Here is a 24,394-nt window from a genome sequence, read left to right as displayed (position 1 = left end):
TCTTAGGAGGAATCTCCGGGGTTTTATACTCTCGGTGACATCATGGTTGAGGGACGCGTTCTGTCGTGCATTTCATCCAATAGGAGTTTAGAGTTTGATCCTTCAGAATTTCACACCTAGGTGTAAAGTGAGCAAGGCTTGATGGGATCTATAGTCTGTTTGGACTCCCTTTGTTTGTTATCAGGCTTCGAGTGTTCCTACAGGCCTCAGTCAGGCTTTATGACTGTGTGTAGGCCTGACTTTGTCACCTATCTGAGCACATGAGGCCCAACATGCCCATTTTTAACCTAAAAAAGCATTTTCAGCTTTTATCCTGAAACTTACCAAATAAACAAGGAAAACATTAATAATTTTTAAACATTACAAATCTTCTGTTCCTATTTCCAATGAAATCCATGGGTTGACTTATCAGGAACATAATGTATAAGGAAACAGATAAACTTGGAATTCTTGATGCTGGCCTTTTTGAGGAAAAACATAAAAAATGCTTATGCAAACACTTGCACTCACCTAAATGGATTTGTAATTCTTAGGAAACCCTATGCACTGGCATGCCTTTTTTTGTGACATCATCACCTCTCCCTCTGCCATGCTCAAAAGCGCATAAAAGCAAGTTTTTACAAGCCACTAGGGATAGAAAATAATTCTCGTAACAGTACACTGTAAACCATAAAATAATGGAGACTCAACCTTCTCACTTTGAGGAGAACCTTATCTGTCCTGTTTGCTACAATGTCTTCAGAGATCCGGTTCTCCTGCTGTGTTCCCATACCTTTTGTTTGGACTGTCTGGAGCAGTACTGGGAGCACACAGACTCACAGATATGCCCCATATGCCGGACAGAATTCTGCATGGGCAATCCTCCATACAACCTTGCCCTGAAGAACCTGTGTGAGATCTTCGTACAGGAGAGAAATAAGAAGGCATCTGCGGACGAGTTACTCTGCAGTCTCCATGGAGAGAAACTTAAGCTCTTTTGTCTGGAGGATAAGCATCTTGCATGCAAGATGTGTGTGAATGTGGATGTGCATGTCAATCACACATGCAGACCTCTAGATGAGGCAGCAGAGGGTCTCAAGGTAGATTTCTCATTATGCTGTGAAATGCAAGAATGTAATATGTTATTTTTTCAGTGTAGTTCTAAACTTTTCAAGAGAAAATAGCACATAGATTCAATACCTTCATTGTTCTTGATAATTCATAATCATAATTTACTGTAACTGTTACTATATAAACAAATATGCAATTTAAAACCTCACATACACAGAAGAAACCTGACATTTCTATCAGCAGTTATTATAGCTTATATATTACATCAGGTTATTATAGTTGAGATACAGTTAGAGGAGACTGGTGCTAGTTGTCACATTTTTTATTCATATTAATATTAATATTAAAATAATAATATAAATATAAATATATATTTCTTAGGTTTATTTTGAAAGTCAAAAAATAGTGAACATTTATATCTCACTGTAGACCTTGTTATACACGTTGCGGCAGTTTCCTGGTGAAATAAACACTAGAGGTGCTACAATAATGGCTTTTATTCCCTTTCACACTATTCATGAGTAAAACAGCAGATTATCAGTACATAAACACTTAATTTTTGCCCTGTTTCTCACACAGTGTTGTCTTATGACATCTAAACACTTTTACTATAGTGCATGACTTGTAAGGCGATACTTTTTAACTAGGGCTATCAATCGATTTAATTACATGATATGCTGAGTAATTTAAAGAATTAATTGTAATTAATCGCATATATGAATATTTACTGAGAAAATATATTTTTACTGTATATGAACACACATGTCTGTGGACATGCTTAATAGCATACATTTATTTAACTCGTTCATTTTTAAATAATGAATTGCATTGAATTAATACATTAAATCGACAGCCCTCATTTTAACGTTTGCATTACATAACTAACTACATTTACAAGCTTAGTCAAGTGCGATCAAATTGTGCTGTAGCTCAACTCATAGAGTGCTGCACTTATGATGCAAAGGACCGGGAAACGAGTCCTGAAGAGCACATGAGTCGACATGTGCTGCCCTTTTATTATGTACTTATATAGTATGTTTTCATATTTTGCTTATTTTTATCTATTTTATTTTTTGTTGTAATGATTGTACAGCACTTTGGTGCAACTGTTGTTCTTTTAAACTGTGCTATATAAACAAATTGACATCGACATTGACACGTGAGCTGAAAGTGCCATAGAAGCACAATAAAATGATGTGGTTGCCTAAGCAATGCATTTTTCATCTCACATTTATTTTTATGATACTGTCGATTAGGTTTGAGTTTAAGTTTTAACCTTAGAACTGCTGCGATATATGTATGTTTTCCAAAAACATTCTTGCTTTTCAACTTTCCTTTCAGGAGGTACTCAAAACACAACTGAAGTCTTTGATAGAGAAGCTCAAAGTCTTAAAAAATGAGAAATTCATCTGTAATCAAAGAGCAAAACACATCAAGGTAAAATAACAGTTGAAGTCAAATTCATCATGTTATGATACAGAATGTGCGTGCGTGTGTGTGTGTGTGTGTGTGTGTGTGTGTGTGTGTGTGTGTGTGTGTGTGTGTGTGTGTGTGTGTGTGTGTGTGTGTGTGTGTGTGCGTGAGTGTCTGTGCACATGTGTGTGAGTTAATCTTTTAACATGTTACAGAAACGTCATCTGTTACAGAATCAAGCCCAGCAAACAGAGGCATGTATTAAGGAGGAATTTGACCAGCTTCATCAGTTTTTACAAGATGAAAAGGTGGCCAGGTTAGCCACTCTGAGAGAGGAAGAGGAGCAGAAGAGGAAAATATTAGATGAGCAAATACTCAAAATTAACTGTGAACTCTCATCTCTCAAAGAAAGAATCAGAGCCACTGAGGAAGAGATACAGTCCAACAATATCTCATTCCTGTTGGTAAGTCTAGCTATTCATCATAATTTCTAAAAGAATGTGCATTACTTAGTGGTGTTTGTTAAGGCAATCATGAATATTGATTATTGCTATTGGGTTAGGGGATTTAAATGAACCTTATCTATCTATCTATCTATCTATCTATCTATCTATATATATATATATATATATATATATATATATATATACATACTGTATATATACTCATAAAAAAAAAGTAACAGTCAGTATCTGGTGTGGCCATCAGCTGCATTAAGCACTGCAGTGCATCTCCTCCTCATGGACTGCACCAGATTTGCCAGTTCTTGCTGTGAGATGTTACCCCACTCTTCCACCAAGACTCTTGCAAGTTCCCGGACATTTCTGGGGGGAATGGCCCTAGCCCTCACTCTCCGATCCAACAGGTCCCAGACGTGCTCAATGGGATTGAGATCCAGGCTCTTCGCTGGCCATGGCAGAACACTGACATTCCTGTCTTGCAAGAAATCATGCACAGAACGAGCAGTATGGCTGGTGGCATTTTCATGCTGGAGGGTCATATCAGGATGAGCCTGCAGGAAGGGTACCACATGAGGGATGAGGATGTCTTCCCTATAATGCACAGCGTTGAGATTGCCTGCAATGACAACAAGCTCAGTACAATGATGCTGTCACACACCGCCTCAGACCATGACGGATCCTCCACCTCCAAATCGATCCCGCTCCAGAGTACAGGCCTCGGTGTAACGCTCATTCCTTCGATGATAAACGCGAGTTCGACCATCACCCCCGGTGAGACAAAACCACGATTCGTCAGTGAAGAGCACTTTTTGCCAGTCCTGTCTGGTCCAGTGAAGGTGGGTTTGTGCCCATAGGCGACATTGTTGCCGGTGATGTTTGGTAAGGACCTGCCTTACAACAGGCCTACAAGCCCTCAGTCCAGCCCCTCTCAGCATATTGCGGACAGTCTGAATACTGATGGGGGGATTGTGTGATTGTGCGTTCCTGGTATAACTCAGGCAGTTGTTGTTGCCATCCTGTACCTGTCCCGCAGGTGTGATATTCTGATATACTGATCCTGTGCAGGTGTTTTTACACATGGTCTGCCACTGTGAGGACGATCAGCTGTCCTTCCTGTCTCCCTGTAGCGCTGTCTTAGGTGTCTTACAGTACAGACATTGCAATTTATTGCCCTGGCCACATCTGCAGACCTCATGCCTAAGGCACATTCACACAGATGAGCAGGGATCCTGGGCATTTTCTTTTGGTGTTTTTCAGAGTCAGTAGAAAGGTCTCTTTAGTGTCATAAGTTTATATAACTGTGACCTTAATTGCCTACCGTCTGTAAGCTGTTAGTGTCTTAACGACCGTTCCACAGGTGCATGTTCATTAATTGTTTATGGTTCATTGAACAAGCTTGGAAAACTTTGTTTAAACCCTTTACAATAAAGATCTGTAAAGTTATTTGGATTTTTACGAAATTATCTTTAAAATGCAGTGTCCTGAAAAAGTGACGTTTCTTTTTTTGCTGAGTTTATATATAAACTACCAGTCAAAAGTTTAGGGTCACTTGCCTGAAATGTTTCTCATGATCTTAAAAATCTGAAGGCGTATGCTTAAAAGTTTGAAATTAGTTTTGTAGACAAAAACATAATTGTGCCACCATATTAACTGATTTAATTACAAAACTAAAATTTTATAAAATAAATAAATAAAAAAAAGTTTATTAAGAGTAATTAAGAAAAGCAGCCACTAAGTGCCCAGCATATAGATGGGAACTCCTTCAATATTGTTTAAAAAGCATCCCATGGTGATACCTCAAGAAGTAAAAACTTTGAAGATGCTAAAATATAACACAGTTTTGATTTATTTTGGATTTTGTTAGTCACAACATAATTCCCATATTTCCATTTCTATTATTCCATAGTTGTGATGACTTTACTATTATGCTAAAAAGTGAAGAAGAAGAAAAAAAAAAAAAAAAAAAATATATATATATATATATATATATATATATATATATATATATACACACACACATTTATTGGAAAATAATTGATGCTGTGAGACTGTATGGAGGGGCTAAACTGAGGCCAAACTTTTATTTCCGTACTTATCTTTCCTAACACATTTATTGTAACTAACATTTTAACATGAAAAACAAAACTGTTAATAATATGCATTTATTTACATTAAAATAGTATGTAATTACTTAAAAAAAAAAAAAGTATTTAATTAAAGTTTTTAAGGTTTGGCTGTAAATGAAAAACATGACCTCACACCCTCAAATAACATAATAAAATGTTTAATAGAAAATAAAAACATACAATGTAGGGTTATTGTTTATGAAAAAAGAGGAAGAGTATTTAGATCTGCTTAAGCCTGTATCTTTGACAATATCAACCCTCATAAGAGCAGAACTATCTTTTTACACAAAATAGTGCAGCCTAAAACTGAAAAAGAGCATTATGTCTGTTTTTTTCCTTTTTCTTTATTATCCTCCCATTCAATGAGGGGACAATTAGCCTTATCTTTTCCTTACTCCTGCACACATGAATTTGAACACAGGAGCCAGATAATTGTGCTGATAATAAATAATCATAAGAAATGGTGAACAAACTGATTTGAGAATGTTCAGGATTGTGAATGCTGACACACATCTGTATACAACTAAACACTGTCAGGATTTATGCATAGGCAAGTTCAGTGACACTTTACATATTCATTTTACAAGCACTACAGAAAAGAATTTAGAATAAAATGCTAATTTCCCTGTGTATTTTCCTTGAAACTTCGGTTTTCGTCATTGAGTTATCTTTTGTGAAAAAAGGTTGTGCATATGAGCTGACATCACTTCTGTAACAGCTTTGACATTTTTTTAAAGTCTGTAGTTTTAACTGCACCCAGCAACTAAACATTTTGCATAAATACATTTGATTGCATAAGACTTGATAAAATGCGCTCACCCAAAAGTTGCTGGTTCATGTTTTGGAGAAGAGTGTAACTGAACTATGGCCAGACAAGCTCAAACATGCACGCTCCTTCGAAACCGGACCACGGATCGATTGATGACCGCCGATGCTGTTGCACGTGTTGAGTGTTGTTAAACTAACCGCTGAGTTTTGCGCAGAAAGGGCTCGGATGTTTTCCACTGCGATTTTATCAAAATCATTTTGAAGTTCAGATAAAAGTGATTGGCTGGCCTCAGTGAATCACTGACTTACATTTAATAAAGACATTACATCGTACCGGTGGTGAAATGCAAGAAAAATTGTCGGTAATCTGTAGACAACATTAGGCACTGTGTACCGCTGCATACCGCCCTACTTCAAGCACTATATATATATATATATATATATATATATATATATATATATATATATATATATATATACTACCGTTCAAAAGTTTTGAAACACTTGACTGAATTTTTTCTCATAATCTTAAATGTTTGAAATTAGTTTTGTAGACAAAAATATAATTGTGCCACCATATTAATTTATTTAATTATAAAACTAAAATTTAATTAAACGTTTTGGAAATTGAAGACTTGGACCAAATAATAAAGAAAAGCAGCCAATAAGTGTCCAGCATATAGATGGGAACTCCTTCAATACTGTTTAAAAAGCATCCCAGGGTGATACCTCAAGAAGTTGTTTGAGAAAATGTCAAGAGTACATGTCTGCAAATTCTAGACAAAGGGTGACTACTTTGAAGATGATAAAATATAACACAGTTTTGATTTATTTTGGATTTTGTTTAGTCACAACATAATTCCCATAGTTCCATTTATGTTATTCCATAGTTTTAATGACTTTACTATTATTCTAAAATGTGAAGAAAAAAAAAAAGTATATAATAAAGAATGAGTGTATGTATGTATGTATATGATTATTATTCTGATAATTCCGATTATTTTTGTTGTTATTTATAATGTCCTTTTGTTATTTCCATGAAAATCTGTTTCGAAGAACTACAAAGGCCAACTTGAAATGTAAGTGATAAGCCTTTTTTGTTCACTGTTTTGGTTGTGACCCAAAATGAAGTACAGTACTGACTCAGGGATGTTCCTACAGTACTAAGTGCACCAGTCCAGAATGTCCAGAGAAGCTTCCAGAAGTTCTGATTGATGTGGCAAAGCACCTAGGGAATCTGAAGTTCAACGTGTGGCAGAAAATGAGGGTTGTCACTCAATATAGTGAGTCACACGTGGTTGTCTTTATGTCTAGTAAACAATTTTTTGTTCAAACCAATTAATGCTTTGATCATCATTTTATTCAAAATATTATTCAGCAAATTCATTAAGTGCTATCCTTCTTCTAGACGATACATCGCTGACGTAACAAATCATTGCTATGCAACAAAAAGAACAATCTTCTATTGAGCACAACAGTGCCTGCCCACTTTTTTAGCTTGGTTCTATTTTTTCTCATTAATTTCTTCCATAGACTTTTCATAAAATATACGTAAAAGAGTTGTAAGCCATGAACCAAACCAACCAGCTCCGAGGTGAATCACAACATTACAAACTTTGATTAGATGCAAAAAAAATTACATGAAAATCATACAAAAAGACAAAGGATCTAATTAAATATAAAACAATATATTTTGATTTTAATGCAAAATACTCGGATATTTGCAAATATAAGTAACGTGACGACCTCGATTGCATCATTCATAATGCGTCATGGGAGTGGGCAGACGCTGCAGATCTCTTTTGGCACACTTTATTCACTGTGACTCTGAACGGTGAAATGTTTCTCTTTGTGATCATGGGTAGTGTAGTTCTCCAATAGGAATTCCGCTATTAAACACAATTTTGGTAAAAATTAAGTTGAAATAAGAAGGACTGATAGCTTCAATAAAAGCATCTACCATCGATTAACAACCTCTGAGCTCAAGGTAAGTCAGTCTTTAAAGATTGATAAATTACTGTTAAAAATGAATTCGCCTATGTAAATGTTTTTTATTTTATTGGATATTTACTTACGGAACCTGACAATTGGTGCTACAGCGATATGCTGCAAAGATGTTTGGCCTCATAGCTGTTACTATACTGTGTATATTAGCACAGCTGGAAAACTAATGAACACTAATTTTGAAGATTTATTCATTTTAATTGTACATTATAGATTTTTTTTTTTAATTATTATTTGTATTACCATTACAACAATTATGCCAAAAAAGAATTAAAATTGACAAATTAATTGAATTGTTTATTCTCTCTTTTCATCTATAGTTCCTGTCATCCTTGATCCAAACACTGCTCACCCATGTCTGCACCTCTCCAACAATCTGGCTGATGTGAGATTTGGTCAGTGGAGTCAACAGGCCCCAGGCTACCCAAAGAAATGTGACGGGTATACAAGTGTCCTAGGTTCTAAGGGATTCAGTGCAGGGACTCACTACTGGGACGTTGAGGTTGGGGACAACACCACCTGGGCCCTGGGAGTCATCTCAGAGTCTGTGATCAAGGCAAGAGACAATCTCCCCATTTCTGGTTTATGGCGCTTAGGTTATCACAACGGTAAATACGGACAAGGATTTTCAGGGGATGTTTTAACACCATTTGTGGTGAAAGAGAAAGTCCAGCGCATTAGAGTCTATCTGGACTTCAACAGAGGAGAATTGTCGTTTCTCAACCCTCTCAATGATACTCATCTCCATACCTTTAAACACACCTTCACTGAAAAAGTTTTTCCATACTTTTGTAATGTGTGTCCATGTCAAATGCTCAGGATCTTGCCGGTGCAAAACTCTATCACAGGAATGTAGTCTGAAGATAAAGGTGCATATTCGCATTAGCTAGCTGTGCCAAGCAAGCCCAACAGTACAGTTCCAGAAGTAAAATCCCATTAATTTTTGTCCACAGGGAAATTTATTTTGTCTAAACCTTGCAATACAGGCCTATCATGAGCTTCAAGCTGTTAACCAATAATATTCTCTAGAAGTCACAAGTCAATGTGATTTCTAGCTTTAGATGATTAGTGCATTTTGATGTTTTCTGTAGATTCTGGGTTCTGTTGTTTCACTCATAAATTATTTATGCATATAAGCATATACTTTTCCCCAATCATTGACACTTGCGGCCAAAAGTTTGAAATAATGTACAGATTTTGCTCTTATGGAGCAAGAAATTGGTACTTTTATTCACCAAAGTGGCATTCAACTGATAACAATGTATAGTCAGGACATTAATAATTTGAAACATTGCTATAACAATTTGAAAAAAAAAAAAAAGAAGAAAAAAGAAATCAGAACTTCCTAAACTACTTCTCATCAAAAAAAAAAAAAAAAAAAATCCTCCACGTGTAACAATGACAGCTTTGCAGATTCTTGGCATTCCAGCTGTCAGTTTGTCCAGATACTCAGGTGACATTTCACCCCACACTTCCTGTAGCACTTGTCGAGTCTTGTCGAGCACTTCTCACGCACTTTACAGTCTAGCTGATCCCACAAAAGCTCAATGGGGTTAAGATCCATAACACTCTTTTCCAATTATCTGTTGTCCAATGTCTGTTTCTTTGCCCACTATAACCTTTTCTTTTTGTTTTTCTGTTTCAAAAGTGGCTTTTTCATTGCAATTCTTCCCATAAGGCCTGCACCCCTGAGTCTTCTCTTTGCTGTTGTACATGAAACTGGTGTTGAGCGGGTAGAATTCAATGAAGCTGTCAGCTGAGCACATGTGAGGCGTCTATTTCTCAAACTAGAGACTCTGATGTACTTATCCTCTTGTTTAGTTGTACATCTGGGCCTTCCACATCTCTTTCTGTCCTTGTTAGATCCAGTTGTCCTTTGTCTTTGAAGACTGTAGTGTACACCTTTGTATGAAATCTTCAGTTTTTGGGCAATTTCAAGCATTGTATAGCCTTCATTTCTCAAAACAATGATTGACAAGTTTCTAGAGAAAGCTGTTTCTTTTTTTGCCATTTTTGACATAATATTGACCTTAAGACATGCCAGTCTGTTGCATACTGTGGCAACTCAAAACAAACACAAAGACAATGTTAAGCTTAATTTAACGAACCAAATAGATTTCAACTGTGTTTGATATAATGGCAAGTGATTTTCTAGTACCAAATGATCAATTTAGCATGATTACTCAAGGATAAGGTGTTGGAGTGATGGCTGCTGGAAATGGGGCCTGTCTAGATTTGATCAAATATGACTTTTTTCAAATAGTGATGGTGCTGTTTTTTACATCAGTAATGTCCTGACTATACTTTGTGATCAGTTGAATGCCACTTTGGTGAATTAAAGTACCAATTTCCTTCTGAAACAGCAAAATCTGTACATTATTCCAAACTTTTGTCCGCCAGTGTATGCATTCTCTATATCCTGTGTATTATATACACTCTCAATTCAAAATTCTTGGTATATTTCTTTTATGTTTACATTTTTGTGTATTGATACCATGGAATGTCTATTGGCAGCTGCAGTTTCCCTCATGAAAATAAAAGTATTTGATTACATTTTCTTGCATTTGTAGTCGGTGGGTTGAAATAATCACCAGAGGATACAAAAATATATTTTGGGGTTTTATTCTGACAGCTGTTAAACAGAAAAAAAAAAACAAAAACAAAAAAACAACGGTTGATTTGGCCGTATATATAAAAAAGAAATGAAATAAAAAAATAAAGTTCAAAAATAAAATACAGTAATGAAATATGGAACTAAAATAAGGCACAATTAAATACAGTAGAGGCTAATGTCAAAAGAAAATACAAACAGGGCATTAGCCTACCCACATGCCTTAACACATACTTAATACATGCTTATATCATTCACAGCATTTTATGCATTTAACACATACTTAAATCACCCAAAGCATCCCATGCATCCCCAACCAGGCTTCAAGGACATGTATCGCAGTTCAAACAATAAAATTCTCATTACACATGTTCACTTAAATGGAAAACATTTTTGGCTATCAATCATTAAATGAGAAATGATTAATACTAAATTTACTGTACATGCCCAGTCATCACATGTGCCAGTTTGGTCAAACTCCGCACATGCAATCCATATGCATCCTTCAAAAATGATCCATAACAAAACACTAAATTTTATACGACTCTTGTGAACACATATTTTATGCAATTTAACAACATTTTGTGAAGAATTTTATATTTACCCAAAAAATTATCAACAGATGAACAAAACCGGGAGCTCTCTTGCGCAATGCATGCTCTCACGTTTCTAACAGGAGATAATCAATTTATGATTAGAGTTAAATTACATGAAAATTCTCCACTTGGCCACACATAAAATGGAAGATAATTATAAAAAACGGACCTTGTTACTAAAATGAATAAAACTATTTTTAATGACATACAAATTAATACTTTACTAGAGGCAGTTCTCCAGAACTACTAAATGCATCTGGACTGTGCACCAGGACCGCCAGGAGCAAGGTTATTATAGTTTTGGGTTTTTAATTTAGTTTTAATTTTTATTTAATTTTCAATTACAAATTATTATTAAGTTAAAGAGCCCATATTATGCTAATTTACAGGTTCATAATTTTATTTTGGGGGTCTACTAGAATAGGGTTAGGGTAAGGGTTAGGGTTAATGCTTTAATGTTCAAAAAACACATAATTTTTCTCATACTGTACATTGCTGCTCCCCTTTCTTCATACTCCGGCTGAAACGCTCTTATTTAGCTACTGTCTCTTTAAAGCCTCCCTTTTCGAAAAGCCCAGTCTGCTCTGATTGGTCAGCTGGCCTAGTCTTTTGTGATTGGTCAACCGCATAGAGCATGTGTCGGAAATGTAACGGCCCTTACCATAACCGAGTTTCAGCTCCTGAGGCTTCCTGAGCAGCTCTGTAAACACTATTGTAACTATGGTAACAGTGGTGTCGGTTATTGCCGTACCAGCTCTAGCCCGAGTCTGATAATGAAAGTTTGGAAGAACAAGCTGATCGACCTGAACCACCTTCACAAGCACGACTTGAGCAGGACGTTTCACAATGGTAAGTTTTAATTTTGTAGCTTTCTTACAAGTACACTGTTGATTATTTTGAACCTAACAAAGCTTCAAGTAAAAGACATGTAGTGCATCTAAGTTAGTCATCTTTTGCTGGAATGGGTGTAGCCAAACTTTGTTCGCCAGAGTTATGAACAGAGAACAGAGGCTTACTTCCGGTTAGTGAACAAGTTAGCCATGGACTACCTTGTGATTACATAATTATATAAGACTCTTGAGGTCGACCATTTTTTTACACAGTTTTAGGTAAAAGCCGGCCCACAGCTGAATAGTAAACCCTTACCAAAACAATAACAATACATAGCAAGTTAGCCGAGCACTACCGTGGATTGCAGATGTAAAATGACCATTTGTAAAAATAAATCCATCTCCACACTTGATCACTATTCATGATAGTAAAAAAATACAAACAATCTGCATAATTCTACACAACTGTAGGAAAAGTGGACCCGCAGATGATTAGCAAAACTATTTCAACACAATAACATTAGCTAGCAGGTTAGCAGAAGTCTACAGCAGTGCACTGGGTGTACACCGTAGCTACAAAACAAAACTCCGCATTTGAACTCTCGGTAGCACAAATTCACAAATAATCAAACATACTTACAGGTTGTGATCCTGAAGCGTCAGATTGTCCCAACAAAGTGGGAATTGAACCATCTTTCAGGAGTAACCGTCTTGAAAATCCGGCATTGGCTGTGGTTGTACTGCTGAGGAATAGTGGTAAAAATACATTTTAACCACTGATTCTTCAATTCGTCTGCCTTTGGAAGTCCAAACACAGAGGTTTTACTTTCGCAGTGAAGAAAACAACATCTTCTCGACATGGCGACAACACTAACCCAACTCATCCTTGCCTCAGCTATAACTACGTTTGTTTGAGGGCAGGCTAAAATAGTCCTTAGGCTCGCATTACGCAATGTGTTACATAGTGGCATAGATACTTTATGAAAGAAATGGCTGGACTACAAAAAGCCCATTTCGTGTAGTTCTTGAGCAGTGTTGTCTGTGAGAGAGAATAACTCCCTTTTGCGTGGGCTTTGTGCTTTGTAACTTTGCAGACCTTTTACATGCACAAAGAGCTATGTTACACATTAAAGGAAATGTAAAATCCCAAAAAGCTTAATAGGGCCTCTTTAAAAATTGCAAAACAGGCCCATTCTGTCAAACTAAAATCACTTAAATGCTTATTACATCACAATTACAACTTCTGACCTTGTCAGTACAAACTTCCCAAGAGGACTTGAACACAGTTTAGCCTAAACCACAGCATAACTGAAATAGTGTACCTTAGCAACCATCCAGAACACCTTAGTAACAACATACTGTATAGAATCCAGGGGCATAGATTCAGAGGGGATGAAAGAAGGTAACCCCCCCCAATAATCAAAACAAGCGAGTACAACCCCCGCATTATTCATACCACGATCAGTGGAAACATGTAAATGCTTCCTGCTGCAACTCCACAATGTTCAAGCAAAATCTACACCCTTGATAGCATCAATGTGCTAAAAGCAAAGCTCTTTAAATAGTTTATCAAATAAAGATGTCTTGATGCCATAATGATGGAATCATTGATTATTACAGTATGATCAATTATATGAGTACAGTAATCAATTATTTTAGAAAAAAGAAAAAGAAAATCACTGAAATTCACCAAAATCATATTTTCACATTCTAAAGGTTGTAGTAACTTACCAGAGGATAGACGGACTTACTAGAGGTGAGATTATTACAGTATAATCAATTATATGAGTACAGTATTCAATTATTTTAGAAAATGTGTTTTGACTCCACCCCTTTGTTGCCAAAATACCCATAAATCACTGCCCCCAGATTTGCTAAAGCAACAATGCACCTATGTTTTAAATTAACAGGAGAATAATGGAGAGACTATCCAGTACATATCTCTGAGCTGTTTAATAGACACATAGTGCAGCCAGCAGTGCTTGAAGGTGGATTGCATGGAAGTTTAAGGCTTGATACCACCCTGCTGTTTCATGTCCAGATATGTGGAGATGAGAGGTCAAGACCTTCATTGTTATTCTTTCGCAGAGGCAATATCGTAGCCTATGAGGTTTGTCTGAGGCGTGATCATTGCTGGTTGAAAACTTTACCCAATACCCCGCTAGGATGACTTGAAATACAGTCAGCCTTGGCAATTTTTGTTAGTCTCTTTAGAGACTTCCTATCTTGTTGTGAAAGAAATGAGTGATAGTCTTGTTACGGAAAGATTGTAGACTGAGTGCTTTTTTTGGAAAAAAGAAAGTCCTGCTGGAATTGGTCCCACCTCAGAATACGCTTCCAATGTCCTTTTGTTTTTTGTTATAAAATCCTACCACTAGGGGTCTTGTTGAGATTAAGTGTTTAGACTCCACCCATTTGTTGCCAGAATATCCATAAATCTCTGCCCATAGATTTGCTTACAAAACAATACACATATTTCTTTCATTTTATAAATATTTATTTCGTAGAGGCAATATCGCAGCCCATGAGCTTTTCCGAGGCGTGATTATTGCTGCTTGAAAACGTACTCTGCCGAGATTTGTTCAAATACAGTCGGCCTTGGCCATTTCTTTTGATTATCTCTTTGGAGGCTTCCTGTCTTGTTTTGGAAAGGTTTTTGACAGAATGCTTTAAAGAAGAGAGCACAGCTGGGATTGAACCCCCTCCCAATACGTTTGCAGTGTCGTTCCATTGTTCATTATCAGATCCTAGCACTAGGGGGCTTATTGAGTTGGTCCTGTCTGCAAGCATGTTCTCTGAGATGAAGTGTTTTGACTCCACCCCTTTGTTGCCAAAATACCCATAATTCACTGCCCCCAGAATTGCTAAAGCAACAATGCACCTATGTTTTAAATTAACAGGAGAATAATGGAGAAACTATCCAGTACATATCTCTGAGCTGTTTAATAGACACATAGTGCAGCCAGCAGTGCTTGAAGGTGGATTGCATGGAAGTTTAAGGCTTGATACCACCCTGCTGTTTCATGTCCAGATATGTGGAGATGAGAGGTCAAGACCTTCATTGTTATTCTTTCGCAGAGGCAATATCGTAGCCTATGAGGTTTGTCTGAGGCGTGATCATTGCTGGTTGAAAACTTTACCCAATACCCCGCTAGGATGACTTGAAATACAGTCAGCCTTGGCAATTTTTGTTAGTCTCTTTAGAGACTTCCTATCTTGTTGTGAAAGAAATGAGTGATAGTCTTGTTACGGAAAGATTGTAGACTGAGTGCTTTTTTGGAAAAAAGATAGTCCTGCTGGAATTGGTCCCACCTCAGAATACACTTCCAATGTCCTTTTGTTTTTTGTTATAAAATCCTACCACTAGGGGTCTTGTTGAGATTAAGTGTTTAGACTCCACCCATTTGTTGCCAGAATATCCATAAATCTCTGCCCATAGATTTGCTTACAAAACAATACACATATTTCTTTCATTTTATAAATATTTATTTCGTAGAGGCAATATCGCAGCCCATGAGCTTTTCCGAGGCGTGATTATTGCTGCTTGAAAACGTACTCTGCCGAGATTTGTTCAAATACAGTCGGCCTTGGCCATTTCTTTTGATTATCTCTTTGGAGGCTTCCTGTCTTGTTTTGGAAAGGTTTTTGACAGAATGCTTTAAAGAAGAGAGCACAGCTGGGATTGAACCCCCTCCCAATACGTTTGCAGTGTCGTTCCATTGTTCATTATCAGATCCTAGCACTAGGGGGCTTATTGAGTTGGTCCTGTCTGCAAGCATGTTCTCTGAGATGAAGTGTTTTGACTCCACCCCTTTGTTGCCAAAATACCCATAATTCACTGCCCCCAGAATTGCTAAAGCAAAAATGCACCTATGTTTTAAATTAACAGGAGAATAATGGAGAAACTATCCAGTACATATCTCTGAGCTGTTTAATAGACACATAGTGCAGCCAGCAGTGCTTGAAGGTGGATTGCATGGAAGTTTAAGGCTTGATACCACCCTGCTGTTTCATGTCCAGATATGTGGAGATGAGAGGTCAAGACCTTCATTGTTATTCTTTCGCAGAGGCAATATCGTAGCCTATGAGGTTTGTCTGAGGCGTGATCATTGCTGGTTGAAAACTTTACCCAATACCCCGCTAGGATGACTTGAAATACAGTCAGCCTTGGCAATTTTTGTTAGTCTCTTTAGAGACTTCCTATCTTGTTGTGAAAGAAATGAGTGATAGTCTTGTTACGGAAAGATTGTAGACTGAGTGCTTTTTTTGGAAAAAAGAAAGTCCTGCTGGAATTGGTCCCACCTCAGAATACGCTTCCAATGTCCTTTTGTTTTTTCTTATAAAGTCCTACCACTAGGGGTCTTGTTGAGATTAAGTGTTTAGACTCCACCCATTTGTTGCCAGAATATCCATAAATCTCTGCCCATAGATTTGCTTACAAAACAATACACATATTTCTTTCATTTTATAAATATTTATTTCGTAGAGGCAATATCGCAGCCCATGAGCTTTTCCGAGGCGTGATTATTGCTGCTTGAAAACGTACTCTGCCGAGATTTGTTCAAATACAGTCGGCCTTGGCCATTTCTTTTGATTATCTCTTTGGAGGCTTCCTGTCTTGTTTTGGAAAGGTTTTTGACAGAATGCTTTAAAGAAGAGAGCACAGCTGGGATTGAACCCCCTCCCAATACGTTTGCAGTGTCGTTCCATTGTTCATTATCAGATCCTAGCACTAGGGGGCTTATTGAGTTGGTCCTGTCTGCAAGCATGTTCTCTGAGATGAAGTGTTTTGACTCCACCCCTTTGTTGCCAAAATACCCATAATTCACTGCCCCCAGAATTGCTAAAGCAACAATGCACCTATGTTTTAAATTAACAGGAGAATGATGGAGAAACTATCCAGTACATATCTCTGAGCTGTTTAATAGACACATAGTGCAGCCAGCAGTGCTTGAAGGTGGATTGCATTTGACTCCACCCCTTTGTTGCTTCCTATCTTGTTGTGAAAGAAATGAGTGATAGTCTTGTTACAGAAAGATTGTAGACTGAGTGCTTTTTTGGAAAAAAGAAAGTCCTGCTGGAATTGGTCCCACCTCAGGATACGCTTCCAATGTCCTTTTGTTTTTTGTTATAAAATCCTACCACTAGGGGTCTTGTTGAGATTAAGTGTTTAGACTCCACCCATTTGTTGCCAGAATATCCATAAATCTCTGCCCATAGATTTGCTTACAAAACAATACACATATTTCTTTCATTTTATAAATATTTATTTCGTAGAGGCAATATCGCAGCCCATGAGCTTTTCCGAGGCGTGATTATTGCTGCATGAAAACATACTCTGCCGAGATTTGTTCAAATACAGTCGGCCTTGGCCATTTCTTTTGATTATCTCTTTGGAGGCTTCCTGTCTTGTTTTGGAAAGGTTTTTGACAGAATGCTTTAAAGAAGAGAGCACAGCTGGGATTGAACCCCCTCCCAATACGTTTGCAGTGTCGTTCCATTGTTCATTATCAGATCCTAGCACTAGGGGGCTTATTGAGTTGGTCCTGTCTGCAAGCATGTTCTCTGAGATGAAGTGTTTTGACTCCACCCCTTTGTTGCCAAAATACCCATAATTCACTGCCCTCAGATTTGCTAAAGCAACAATGCACCTATGTTTTAAATTAACAGGAGAATAATGGAGAAACTATCCAGTACATATCTCTGAGCTGTTTAATAGACACATAGTGCAGCCAGAAGTGCTTGAAGGTGGATTGCATGGAAGTTTAAGGCTTGATACCACCCTGCTGTTTCATGTCCAGATATGTGGAGATGAGAGGTCAAGACCTTCATTGTTATTCTATCGCAGAGGCAATATCGTAGCCTATGAGGTTTGTCTGAGGCGTGATCATTGCTGGTTGAAAACTTTACCCAATACCCCGCTAGGATGACTTGAAATACAGTCAGCCTTGGCAATTTTTGTTAGTCTCTTTAGAGACTTCCTATCTTGTTGTGAAAGAAATGAGTGATAGTCTTGTTACGGAAAGATTGTAGACTGAGTGCTTTTTTGGAAAAAAGAAAGTCCTGCTGGAATTGGTCCCACCTCAGAATACGCTTCCAATGTCCTTTTGTTTTTTGTTATAAAATCCTACCACTAGGGGTCTTGTTGAGATTAAGTGTTTAGACTCCACCCATTTGTTGCCAGAATATCCATAAATCTCTGCCCATAGATTTGCTTACAAAACAATACACATATTTCTTTCATTTTATAAATATTTATTTCATAGAGGCAATATCGCAGCCCATGAGCTTTTCCGAGGCGTGATTATTGCTGCTTGAAAACGTACTCTGCCGAGATTTGTTCAAATACAGTCGGCCTTGGCCATTTCTTTTGATTATCTCTTTGGAGGCTTCCTGTCTTGTTTTGGAAAGGTTTTTGACAGAATGCTTTAAAGAAGAGAGCACAGCTGGGATTGAACCCCCTCCCAATACGTTTGCAGTGTCGTTCCATTGTTCATTATCAGATCCTAGCACTAGGGGGCTTATTGAGTTGGTCCTGTCTGCAAGCATGTTCTCTGAGATGAAGTGTTTTGACTCCACCCCTTTGTTGCCAAAATACCCATAATTCACTGCCCCCAGATTTGCTAAAGCAACAATGCACCTATGTTTTAAATTAACAGGAGAATAATGGAGAGACTATCCAGTACATATCTCTGAGCTGTTTAATAGACACATAGTGCAGCCAGCAGTGCTTGAAGGTGGATTGCATGGAAGTTTAAGGCTTGATACCACCCTACTGTTTCATGTCCAGATATGTGGAGATGAGAGGTCAAGACCTTCATTGTTATTCTTTCGCAGAGGCAATATCGTAGCCTATGAGGTTTGTCTGAGGCGTGATCATTGCTGGTTGAAAACTTTACCCAATACCCCGCTAGGATGACTTGAAATACAGTCAGCCTTGGCGATTTTTGTTAGTCTCTTTAGAGACTTCCTATCTTGTTGTGAAAGAAATGAGTGATAGTCTTGTTACGGAAAGATTGTAGACTGAGTGCTTTTTTGGAAAGAAGAAAGTCCTGCTGGAACTGGTCCCACCTCAGGATACGCTTCCAATGTCCTTTTGTTTTTTGTTATAAAATCCTACCACTAGGGGTCTTGTTGAGATTAAGTTTTTAGACTCCACCCATTTGTTGCCAGAATATCCATAAATCTCTGCCCATAGATTTGCTTACAAAACAATACACATGTTTCTTTCATTTTATAAATATTTATTTCGTAGAGGCAATATCGCAGCCCATGAGCTTTTCCGAGGCGTGATTATTGCTGCTTGAAAACGTACTCTGCCGAGATTTGTTCAAATACAGTCGGCCTTGGCCATTTCTTTTGATTATCTCTTTGGAGGCTTCCTGTCTTGTTTTGGAAAGGTTTTTGACAGAATGCTTTAAAGAAGAGAGCACAGCTGGGATTGAACCCCCTCCCAATACGTTTGCAGTGTCGTTCCATTGTTCATTATCAGATCCTAGCATTAGGGGGCTTATTGAGTTGGTCCTGTCTGCAAGCATGTTCTCTGAGATGAAGTGTTTTGACTCCACCCCTTTGTTGCCAAAATACCCATAATTCACTGCCCCCAGATTTGCTAAAGCAACAATGCACCTATGTTTTAAATTAACAGGAGAATAATGGAGAAACTATCCAGTACATATCTCTGAGCTGTTTAATAGACACATAGTGCAGCCAGAAGTGCTTGAAGGTGGATTGCATGGAAGTTTAAGGCTTGATACCACCCTGCTGTTTCATGTCCAGATATGTGGAGATGAGAGGTCAAGACCTTCATTGTTATTCTTTCGCAGAGGCAATATCGTAGCCTATGAGGTTTGTCTGAGGCGTGATCATTGCTGGTTGAAAACTTTACCCAATACCCCGCTAGGATGACTTGAAATACAGTCAGCCTTGGCAATTTTTGTTAGTCTCTTTAGAGACTTCCTATCTTGTTGTGAAAGAAATGAGTGATAGTCTTGTTACGGAAAGATTGTAGACTGAGTGCTTTTTTGGAAAAAAGAAAGTCCTGCTGGAATTGGTCCCACCTCAGAATACGCTTCCAATGTCCTTTTGTTTTTTGTTATAAAATCCTACCACTAGGGGTCTTGTTGAGATTAAGTGTTTAGACTCCACCCATTTGTTGCCAGAATATCCATAAATCTCTGCCCATAGATTTGCTTACAAAACAATACACATATTTCTTTCATTTTATAAATATTTATTTCGTAGAGGCAATATCGCAGCCCATGAGCTTTTCCGAGGCATGATTATTGCTGCTTGAAAACGTACTCTGCCGAGATTTGTTCAAATACAGTCGGCCTTGGCCATTTCTTTTGATTATCTCTTTGGAGGCTTCCTGTCTTGTTTTGGAAAGGTTTTTGACAGAATGCTTTAAAGAAGAGAGCACAGCTGGGATTGAACCCCCTCCCAATACGTTTGCAGTGTCGTTCCATTGTTCATTATCAGATCCTAGCACTAGGGGGCTTATTGAGTTGGTCCTGTCTGCAAGCATGTTCTCTGAGATGAAGTGTTTTGACTCCACCCCTTTGTTGCCAAAATACCCATAATTCACTGCCCCCAGAATTGCTAAAGCAACAATGCACCTATGTTTTAAATTAACAGGAGAATAATGGAGAGACTATCCAGTACATATCTCTGAGCTGTTTAATAGACACATAGTGCAGCCAGCAGTGCTTGAAGGTGGATTGCATGGAAGTTTAAGGCTTGATACCACCCTGCTGTTTCATGTCCAGATATGTGGAGATGAGAGGTCAAGACCTTCATTGTTATTCTTTCGCAGAGGCAATATCGTAGCCTATGAGGTTTGTCTGAGGCGTGATCATTGCTGGTTGAAAACTTTACCCAATACCCCGCTAGGATGACTTGAAATACAGTCAGCCTTGGCAATTTTTGTTAGTCTCTTTAGAGACTTTCTATCTTGTTGTGAAAGAAATGAGTGATAGTCTTGTTACGGAAAGATTGTAGACTGAGTGCTTTTTTTGGAAAAAAGAAAGTCCTGCTGGAATTGGTCCCACCTCAGGATACGCTTCCAATGTCCTTTTGTTTTTTGTTATAAAATCCTACCACTAGGGGTCTTGTTGAGATTAAGTGTTTAGACTCCACCCATTTGTTGCCAGAATATCCATAAATCTCTGCCCATAGATTTGCTTACAAAACAATACACATATTTCTTTCATTTTATAAATATTTATTTCGTAGAGGCAATATCGCAGCCCATGAGCTTTTCCGAGGCGTGATTATTGCTGCTTGAAAACGTACTCTGCCGAGATTTGTTCAAATACAGTCGGCCTTGGCCATTTCTTTTGATTATCTCTTTGGAGGCTTCCTGTCTTGTTTTGGAAAGGTTTTTGACAGAATGCTTTAAAGAAGAGAGCACAGCTGGGATTGAACCCCCTCCCAATACGTTTGCAGTGTCGTTCCATTGTTCATTATCAGATCCTAGCACTAGGGGGCTTATTGAGTTGGTCCTGTCTGCAAGCATGTTCTCTGAGATGAAGTGTTTTGACTCCACCCCTTTGTTGCCAAAATACCCATAATTCACTGCCCCCAGAATTGCTAAAGCAACAATGCACCTATGTTTTAAATTAACAGGAGAATAATGGAGAAACTATCCAGTACATATCTCTGAGCTGTTTAATAGACACATAGTGCAGCCAGCAGTGCTTGAAGGTGGATTGCATGGAAGTTTAAGGCTTGATACCACCCTGCTGTTTCATGTCCAGATATGTGGAGATGAGAGGTCAAGACCTTCATTGTTATTCTTTCGCAGAGGCAATATCGTAGCCTATGAGGTTTGTCTGAGGCGTGATCATTGCTGGTTGAAAACTTTACCCAATACCCCGCTAGGATGACTTGAAATACAGTCAGCCTTGGCAATTTTTGTTAGTCTCTTTAGAGACTTCCTATCTTGTTGTGAAAGAAATGAGTGATAGTCTTGTTACGGAAAGATTGTAGACTGAGTGCTTTTTTGGAGAAAAGAAAGTCCTGCTGGAATTGGTCCCACCTCAGAATACGCTTCCAATGTCCTTTTGTTTTTTGTTATAAAATCCTACCACTAGGGGTCTTGTTGAGATTAAGTGTTTAGACTCCACCCATTTGTTGCCAGAATATCCATAAATCTCTGCCCATAGATTTGCTTACAAAACAATACACATATTTCTTTCATTTTATAAATATTTATTTCGTAGAGGCAATATCGCAGCCCATGAGCTTTTCCGAGGCGTGATTATTGCTGCTTGAAAACGTACTCTGCCGAGATTTGTTCAAATACAGTCGGCCTTGGCCATTTCTTTTGATTATCTCTTTGGAGGCTTCCTGTCTTGTTTTGGAAAGGTTTTTGACAGAATGCTTTATATAAGAGAGCACAGCTGGGATTGAACCCCCTCCCAATACGTTTGCAGTGTCGTTCCATTGTTCATTATCAGATCCTAGCACTAGGGGGCTTATTGAGTTGGTCCTGTCTGCAAGCATGTTCTCTGAGATGAAGTGTTTTGACTCCACCCCTTTGTTGCCAAAATACCCATAATTCACTGCCCCCAGATTTGCTAAAGCAACAATGCACCTATGTTTTAAATTAACAGGAGAATAATGGAGAAACTATCCAGTACATATCTCTGAGCTGTTTAATAGACACATAGTGCAGCCAGCAGTGCTTGAAGGTGGATTGCATGGAAGTTTAAGGCTTGATACCACCCTGCTGTTTCATGTCCAGATATGTGGAGATGAGAGGTCAAGACCTTCATTGTTATTCTTTCGCAGAGGCAATATCGTAGCCTATGAGGTTTGTCTGAGGCGTGATCATTGCTGGTTGAAAACTTTACCCAATACCCCGCTAGGATGACTTGAAATACAGTCAGCCTTGGCAATTTTTGTTAGTCTCTTTAGAGACTTCCTATCTTGTTGTGAAAGAAATGAGTGATAGTCTTGTTACGGAAAGATTGTAGACTGAGTGCTTTTTTGGAGAAAAGAAAGTCCTGCTGGAATTGGTCCCACCTCAGAATACGCTTCCAATGTCCTTTTGTTTTTTCTTATAAAATCCTACCACTAGGGGTCTTGTTGAGATTAAGTGTTTAGACTCCACCCATTTGTTGCCAGAATATCCATAAATCTCTGCCCATAGATTTGCTTACAAAACAATACACATATTTCTTTCATTTTATAAATATTTATTTCGTAGAGGCAATATCGCAGCCCATGAGCTTTTCCGAGGCGTGATTATTGCTGCTTGAAAACGTACTCTGCCGAGATTTGTTCAAATACAGTCGGCCTTGGCCATTTCTTTTGATTATCTCTTTGGAGGCTTCCTGTCTTGTTTTGGAAAGGTTTTTGACAGAATGCTTTAAAGAAGAGAGCACAGCTGGGATTGAACCCCCTCCCAATACGTTTGCAGTGTTGTTCCATTGTTCATTATCAGATCCTAGCACTAGGGGGCTTATTGAGTTGGTCCTGTCTGCAAGCATGTTCTCTGAGATGAAGTGTTTTGACTCCACCCCTTTGTTGCCAAAATACCCATAATTCACTGCCCCCAGATTTGCTAAAGCAACAATGCACCTATGTTTTAAATTAACAGGAGAATAATGGAGAAACTATCCAGTACATATCTCTGAGCTGTTTAATAGACACATAGTGCAGCCAGCAGTGCTTGAAGGTGGATTGCATGGAAGTTTAAGGCTTGATACCACCCTGCTGTTTCATGTCCAGATATGTGGAGATGAGAGGTCAAGACCTTCATTGTTATTCTTTCGCAGAGACAATATCGTAGCCTATGAGGTTTGTCTGAGGCGTGATCATTGCTGGTTGAAAACTTTACCCAATACCCCGCTAGGATGACATGAAATACAGTCAGCCTTGGCAATTTTTGTTAGTCTCTTTAGAGACTTCCTATCTTGTTGTGAAAGAAATGAGTGATAGTCTTGTTACGGAAAGATTGTAGACTGAGTGCTTTTTTGGAAAAAAGAAAGTCCTGCTGGAATTGGTCCCACCTCAGGATACGCTTCCAATGTCCTTTTGTTTTTTGTTATAAAATCCTACCACTAGGGGTCTTGTTGAGATTGAGTGTTTAGACTCCACCCATTTGTTGCCAGAATATCCATAAATCTCTGCCCATAGATTTGCTTACAAAACAATACACATATTTCTTTCATTTTATAAATATTTATTTCGTAGAGGCAATATCGCAGCCCATGAGCTTTTCCGAGGCGTGATTATTGCTGCTTGAAAACGTACTCTGCCGAGATTTGTTCAAATACAGTCGGCCTTGGCCATTTCTTTTGATTATCTCTTTGGAGGCTTCCTGTCTTGTTTTGGAAAGGTTTTTGACAGAATGCTTTAAAGAAGAGAGCACAGCTGGGATTGAACCCCCTCCCAATACGTTTGCAGTGTCGTTCCATTGTTCATTATCAGATCCTAGCACTAGGGGGCTTATTGAGTTGGTCCTGTCTGCAAGCATGTTCTCTGAGATGAAGTGTTTTGACTCCACCCCTTTGTTGCCAAAATACCC

At 38.2% G+C, this 24,394-nt stretch overlaps 1 protein-coding gene and 18 non-coding genes across 19 annotated transcripts; all 19 read left to right on the top strand.

Annotated features, from left to right (window-relative positions):
• Positions 1–677: 677 nt before the first annotated feature.
• On the top strand, positions 678–9,034 carry LOC127417536 (zinc-binding protein A33-like). The gene is made up of 6 exons (XM_051657532.1): positions 678–1,079; positions 2,392–2,487; positions 2,697–2,927; positions 6,875–6,897; positions 6,980–7,101; positions 8,143–9,034. The coding sequence occupies exons 1-6, from the start codon at positions 678–680 to the stop codon at positions 8,676–8,678; spliced, it is 1,410 nt and encodes a 469-aa protein (XP_051513492.1). The 3' UTR covers positions 8,679–9,034.
• Positions 9,035–13,935: 4,901 nt separating this feature from the next.
• On the top strand, positions 13,936–14,076 carry LOC127418436 (U4 spliceosomal RNA). Its single transcript, XR_007893447.1, has one exon. It is a non-coding gene; the product is annotated as a U4 spliceosomal RNA (small nuclear RNA).
• A 278-nt stretch (positions 14,077–14,354) lies between these two features.
• Positions 14,355–14,489, top strand: LOC127418481 (U4 spliceosomal RNA). Its single transcript, XR_007893491.1, has one exon. It is a non-coding gene; the product is annotated as a U4 spliceosomal RNA (small nuclear RNA).
• A 436-nt stretch (positions 14,490–14,925) lies between these two features.
• Positions 14,926–15,066, top strand: LOC127418435 (U4 spliceosomal RNA). Its single transcript, XR_007893446.1, has one exon. It is a non-coding gene; the product is annotated as a U4 spliceosomal RNA (small nuclear RNA).
• A 277-nt stretch (positions 15,067–15,343) lies between these two features.
• Positions 15,344–15,478, top strand: LOC127418480 (U4 spliceosomal RNA). Its single transcript, XR_007893490.1, has one exon. It is a non-coding gene; the product is annotated as a U4 spliceosomal RNA (small nuclear RNA).
• A 436-nt stretch (positions 15,479–15,914) lies between these two features.
• On the top strand, positions 15,915–16,055 carry LOC127418434 (U4 spliceosomal RNA). The gene has a single exon (XR_007893445.1). It is a non-coding gene; the product is annotated as a U4 spliceosomal RNA (small nuclear RNA).
• A 278-nt stretch (positions 16,056–16,333) lies between these two features.
• LOC127418479 (U4 spliceosomal RNA) lies at positions 16,334–16,468 on the top strand. The gene has a single exon (XR_007893489.1). It is a non-coding gene; the product is annotated as a U4 spliceosomal RNA (small nuclear RNA).
• A 1,227-nt stretch (positions 16,469–17,695) lies between these two features.
• On the top strand, positions 17,696–17,836 carry LOC127418437 (U4 spliceosomal RNA). Its single transcript, XR_007893448.1, has one exon. It is a non-coding gene; the product is annotated as a U4 spliceosomal RNA (small nuclear RNA).
• Positions 17,837–18,684: 848 nt separating this feature from the next.
• Positions 18,685–18,825, top strand: LOC127418445 (U4 spliceosomal RNA). Its single transcript, XR_007893456.1, has one exon. It is a non-coding gene; the product is annotated as a U4 spliceosomal RNA (small nuclear RNA).
• A 277-nt stretch (positions 18,826–19,102) lies between these two features.
• LOC127418478 (U4 spliceosomal RNA) lies at positions 19,103–19,237 on the top strand. The gene has a single exon (XR_007893488.1). It is a non-coding gene; the product is annotated as a U4 spliceosomal RNA (small nuclear RNA).
• Positions 19,238–19,673: 436 nt separating this feature from the next.
• LOC127418433 (U4 spliceosomal RNA) lies at positions 19,674–19,814 on the top strand. Its single transcript, XR_007893444.1, has one exon. It is a non-coding gene; the product is annotated as a U4 spliceosomal RNA (small nuclear RNA).
• An 848-nt stretch (positions 19,815–20,662) lies between these two features.
• Positions 20,663–20,803, top strand: LOC127418432 (U4 spliceosomal RNA). The gene has a single exon (XR_007893443.1). It is a non-coding gene; the product is annotated as a U4 spliceosomal RNA (small nuclear RNA).
• Positions 20,804–21,081: 278 nt separating this feature from the next.
• Positions 21,082–21,216, top strand: LOC127418477 (U4 spliceosomal RNA). The gene has a single exon (XR_007893487.1). It is a non-coding gene; the product is annotated as a U4 spliceosomal RNA (small nuclear RNA).
• Positions 21,217–21,652: 436 nt separating this feature from the next.
• Positions 21,653–21,793, top strand: LOC127418431 (U4 spliceosomal RNA). Its single transcript, XR_007893442.1, has one exon. It is a non-coding gene; the product is annotated as a U4 spliceosomal RNA (small nuclear RNA).
• A 277-nt stretch (positions 21,794–22,070) lies between these two features.
• Positions 22,071–22,205, top strand: LOC127418483 (U4 spliceosomal RNA). The gene has a single exon (XR_007893493.1). It is a non-coding gene; the product is annotated as a U4 spliceosomal RNA (small nuclear RNA).
• A 436-nt stretch (positions 22,206–22,641) lies between these two features.
• On the top strand, positions 22,642–22,782 carry LOC127418430 (U4 spliceosomal RNA). Its single transcript, XR_007893441.1, has one exon. It is a non-coding gene; the product is annotated as a U4 spliceosomal RNA (small nuclear RNA).
• A 277-nt stretch (positions 22,783–23,059) lies between these two features.
• Positions 23,060–23,194, top strand: LOC127418476 (U4 spliceosomal RNA). Its single transcript, XR_007893486.1, has one exon. It is a non-coding gene; the product is annotated as a U4 spliceosomal RNA (small nuclear RNA).
• A 436-nt stretch (positions 23,195–23,630) lies between these two features.
• Positions 23,631–23,771, top strand: LOC127418446 (U4 spliceosomal RNA). Its single transcript, XR_007893457.1, has one exon. It is a non-coding gene; the product is annotated as a U4 spliceosomal RNA (small nuclear RNA).
• A 277-nt stretch (positions 23,772–24,048) lies between these two features.
• On the top strand, positions 24,049–24,183 carry LOC127418475 (U4 spliceosomal RNA). The gene has a single exon (XR_007893485.1). It is a non-coding gene; the product is annotated as a U4 spliceosomal RNA (small nuclear RNA).
• Positions 24,184–24,394: the final 211 nt, after the last annotated feature.

This window comes from Myxocyprinus asiaticus, chromosome 27 (genome assembly GCF_019703515.2).
Source record: "Myxocyprinus asiaticus isolate MX2 ecotype Aquarium Trade chromosome 27, UBuf_Myxa_2, whole genome shotgun sequence".
NCBI lineage: Eukaryota > Metazoa > Chordata > Actinopteri > Cypriniformes > Catostomidae > Myxocyprinus > Myxocyprinus asiaticus.
Note: the sequence above shows the minus strand (reverse complement) of the source record. Positions and strands in the feature narration are given on the sequence as shown.

Bases quoted from the DNA above. Each gene is read 5' to 3' on its own strand.
- LOC127417536 (XM_051657532.1), top strand. From the start codon at position 678: ATGGAGACTCAACCTTCTCACTTTGAGGAGAACCTTATCTGTCCTGTT. The intron at 1,080-2,391 runs GTAGATTTCTCA...CTTTCCTTTCAG, and splicing joins AGGCAGCAGAGGGTCTCAAG to GAGGTACTCAAAACACAACT. The intron at 2,928-6,874 runs GTAAGTCTAGCT...TCTGTTTCGAAG, and splicing joins ACAATATCTCATTCCTGTTG to AACTACAAAGGCCAACTTGA.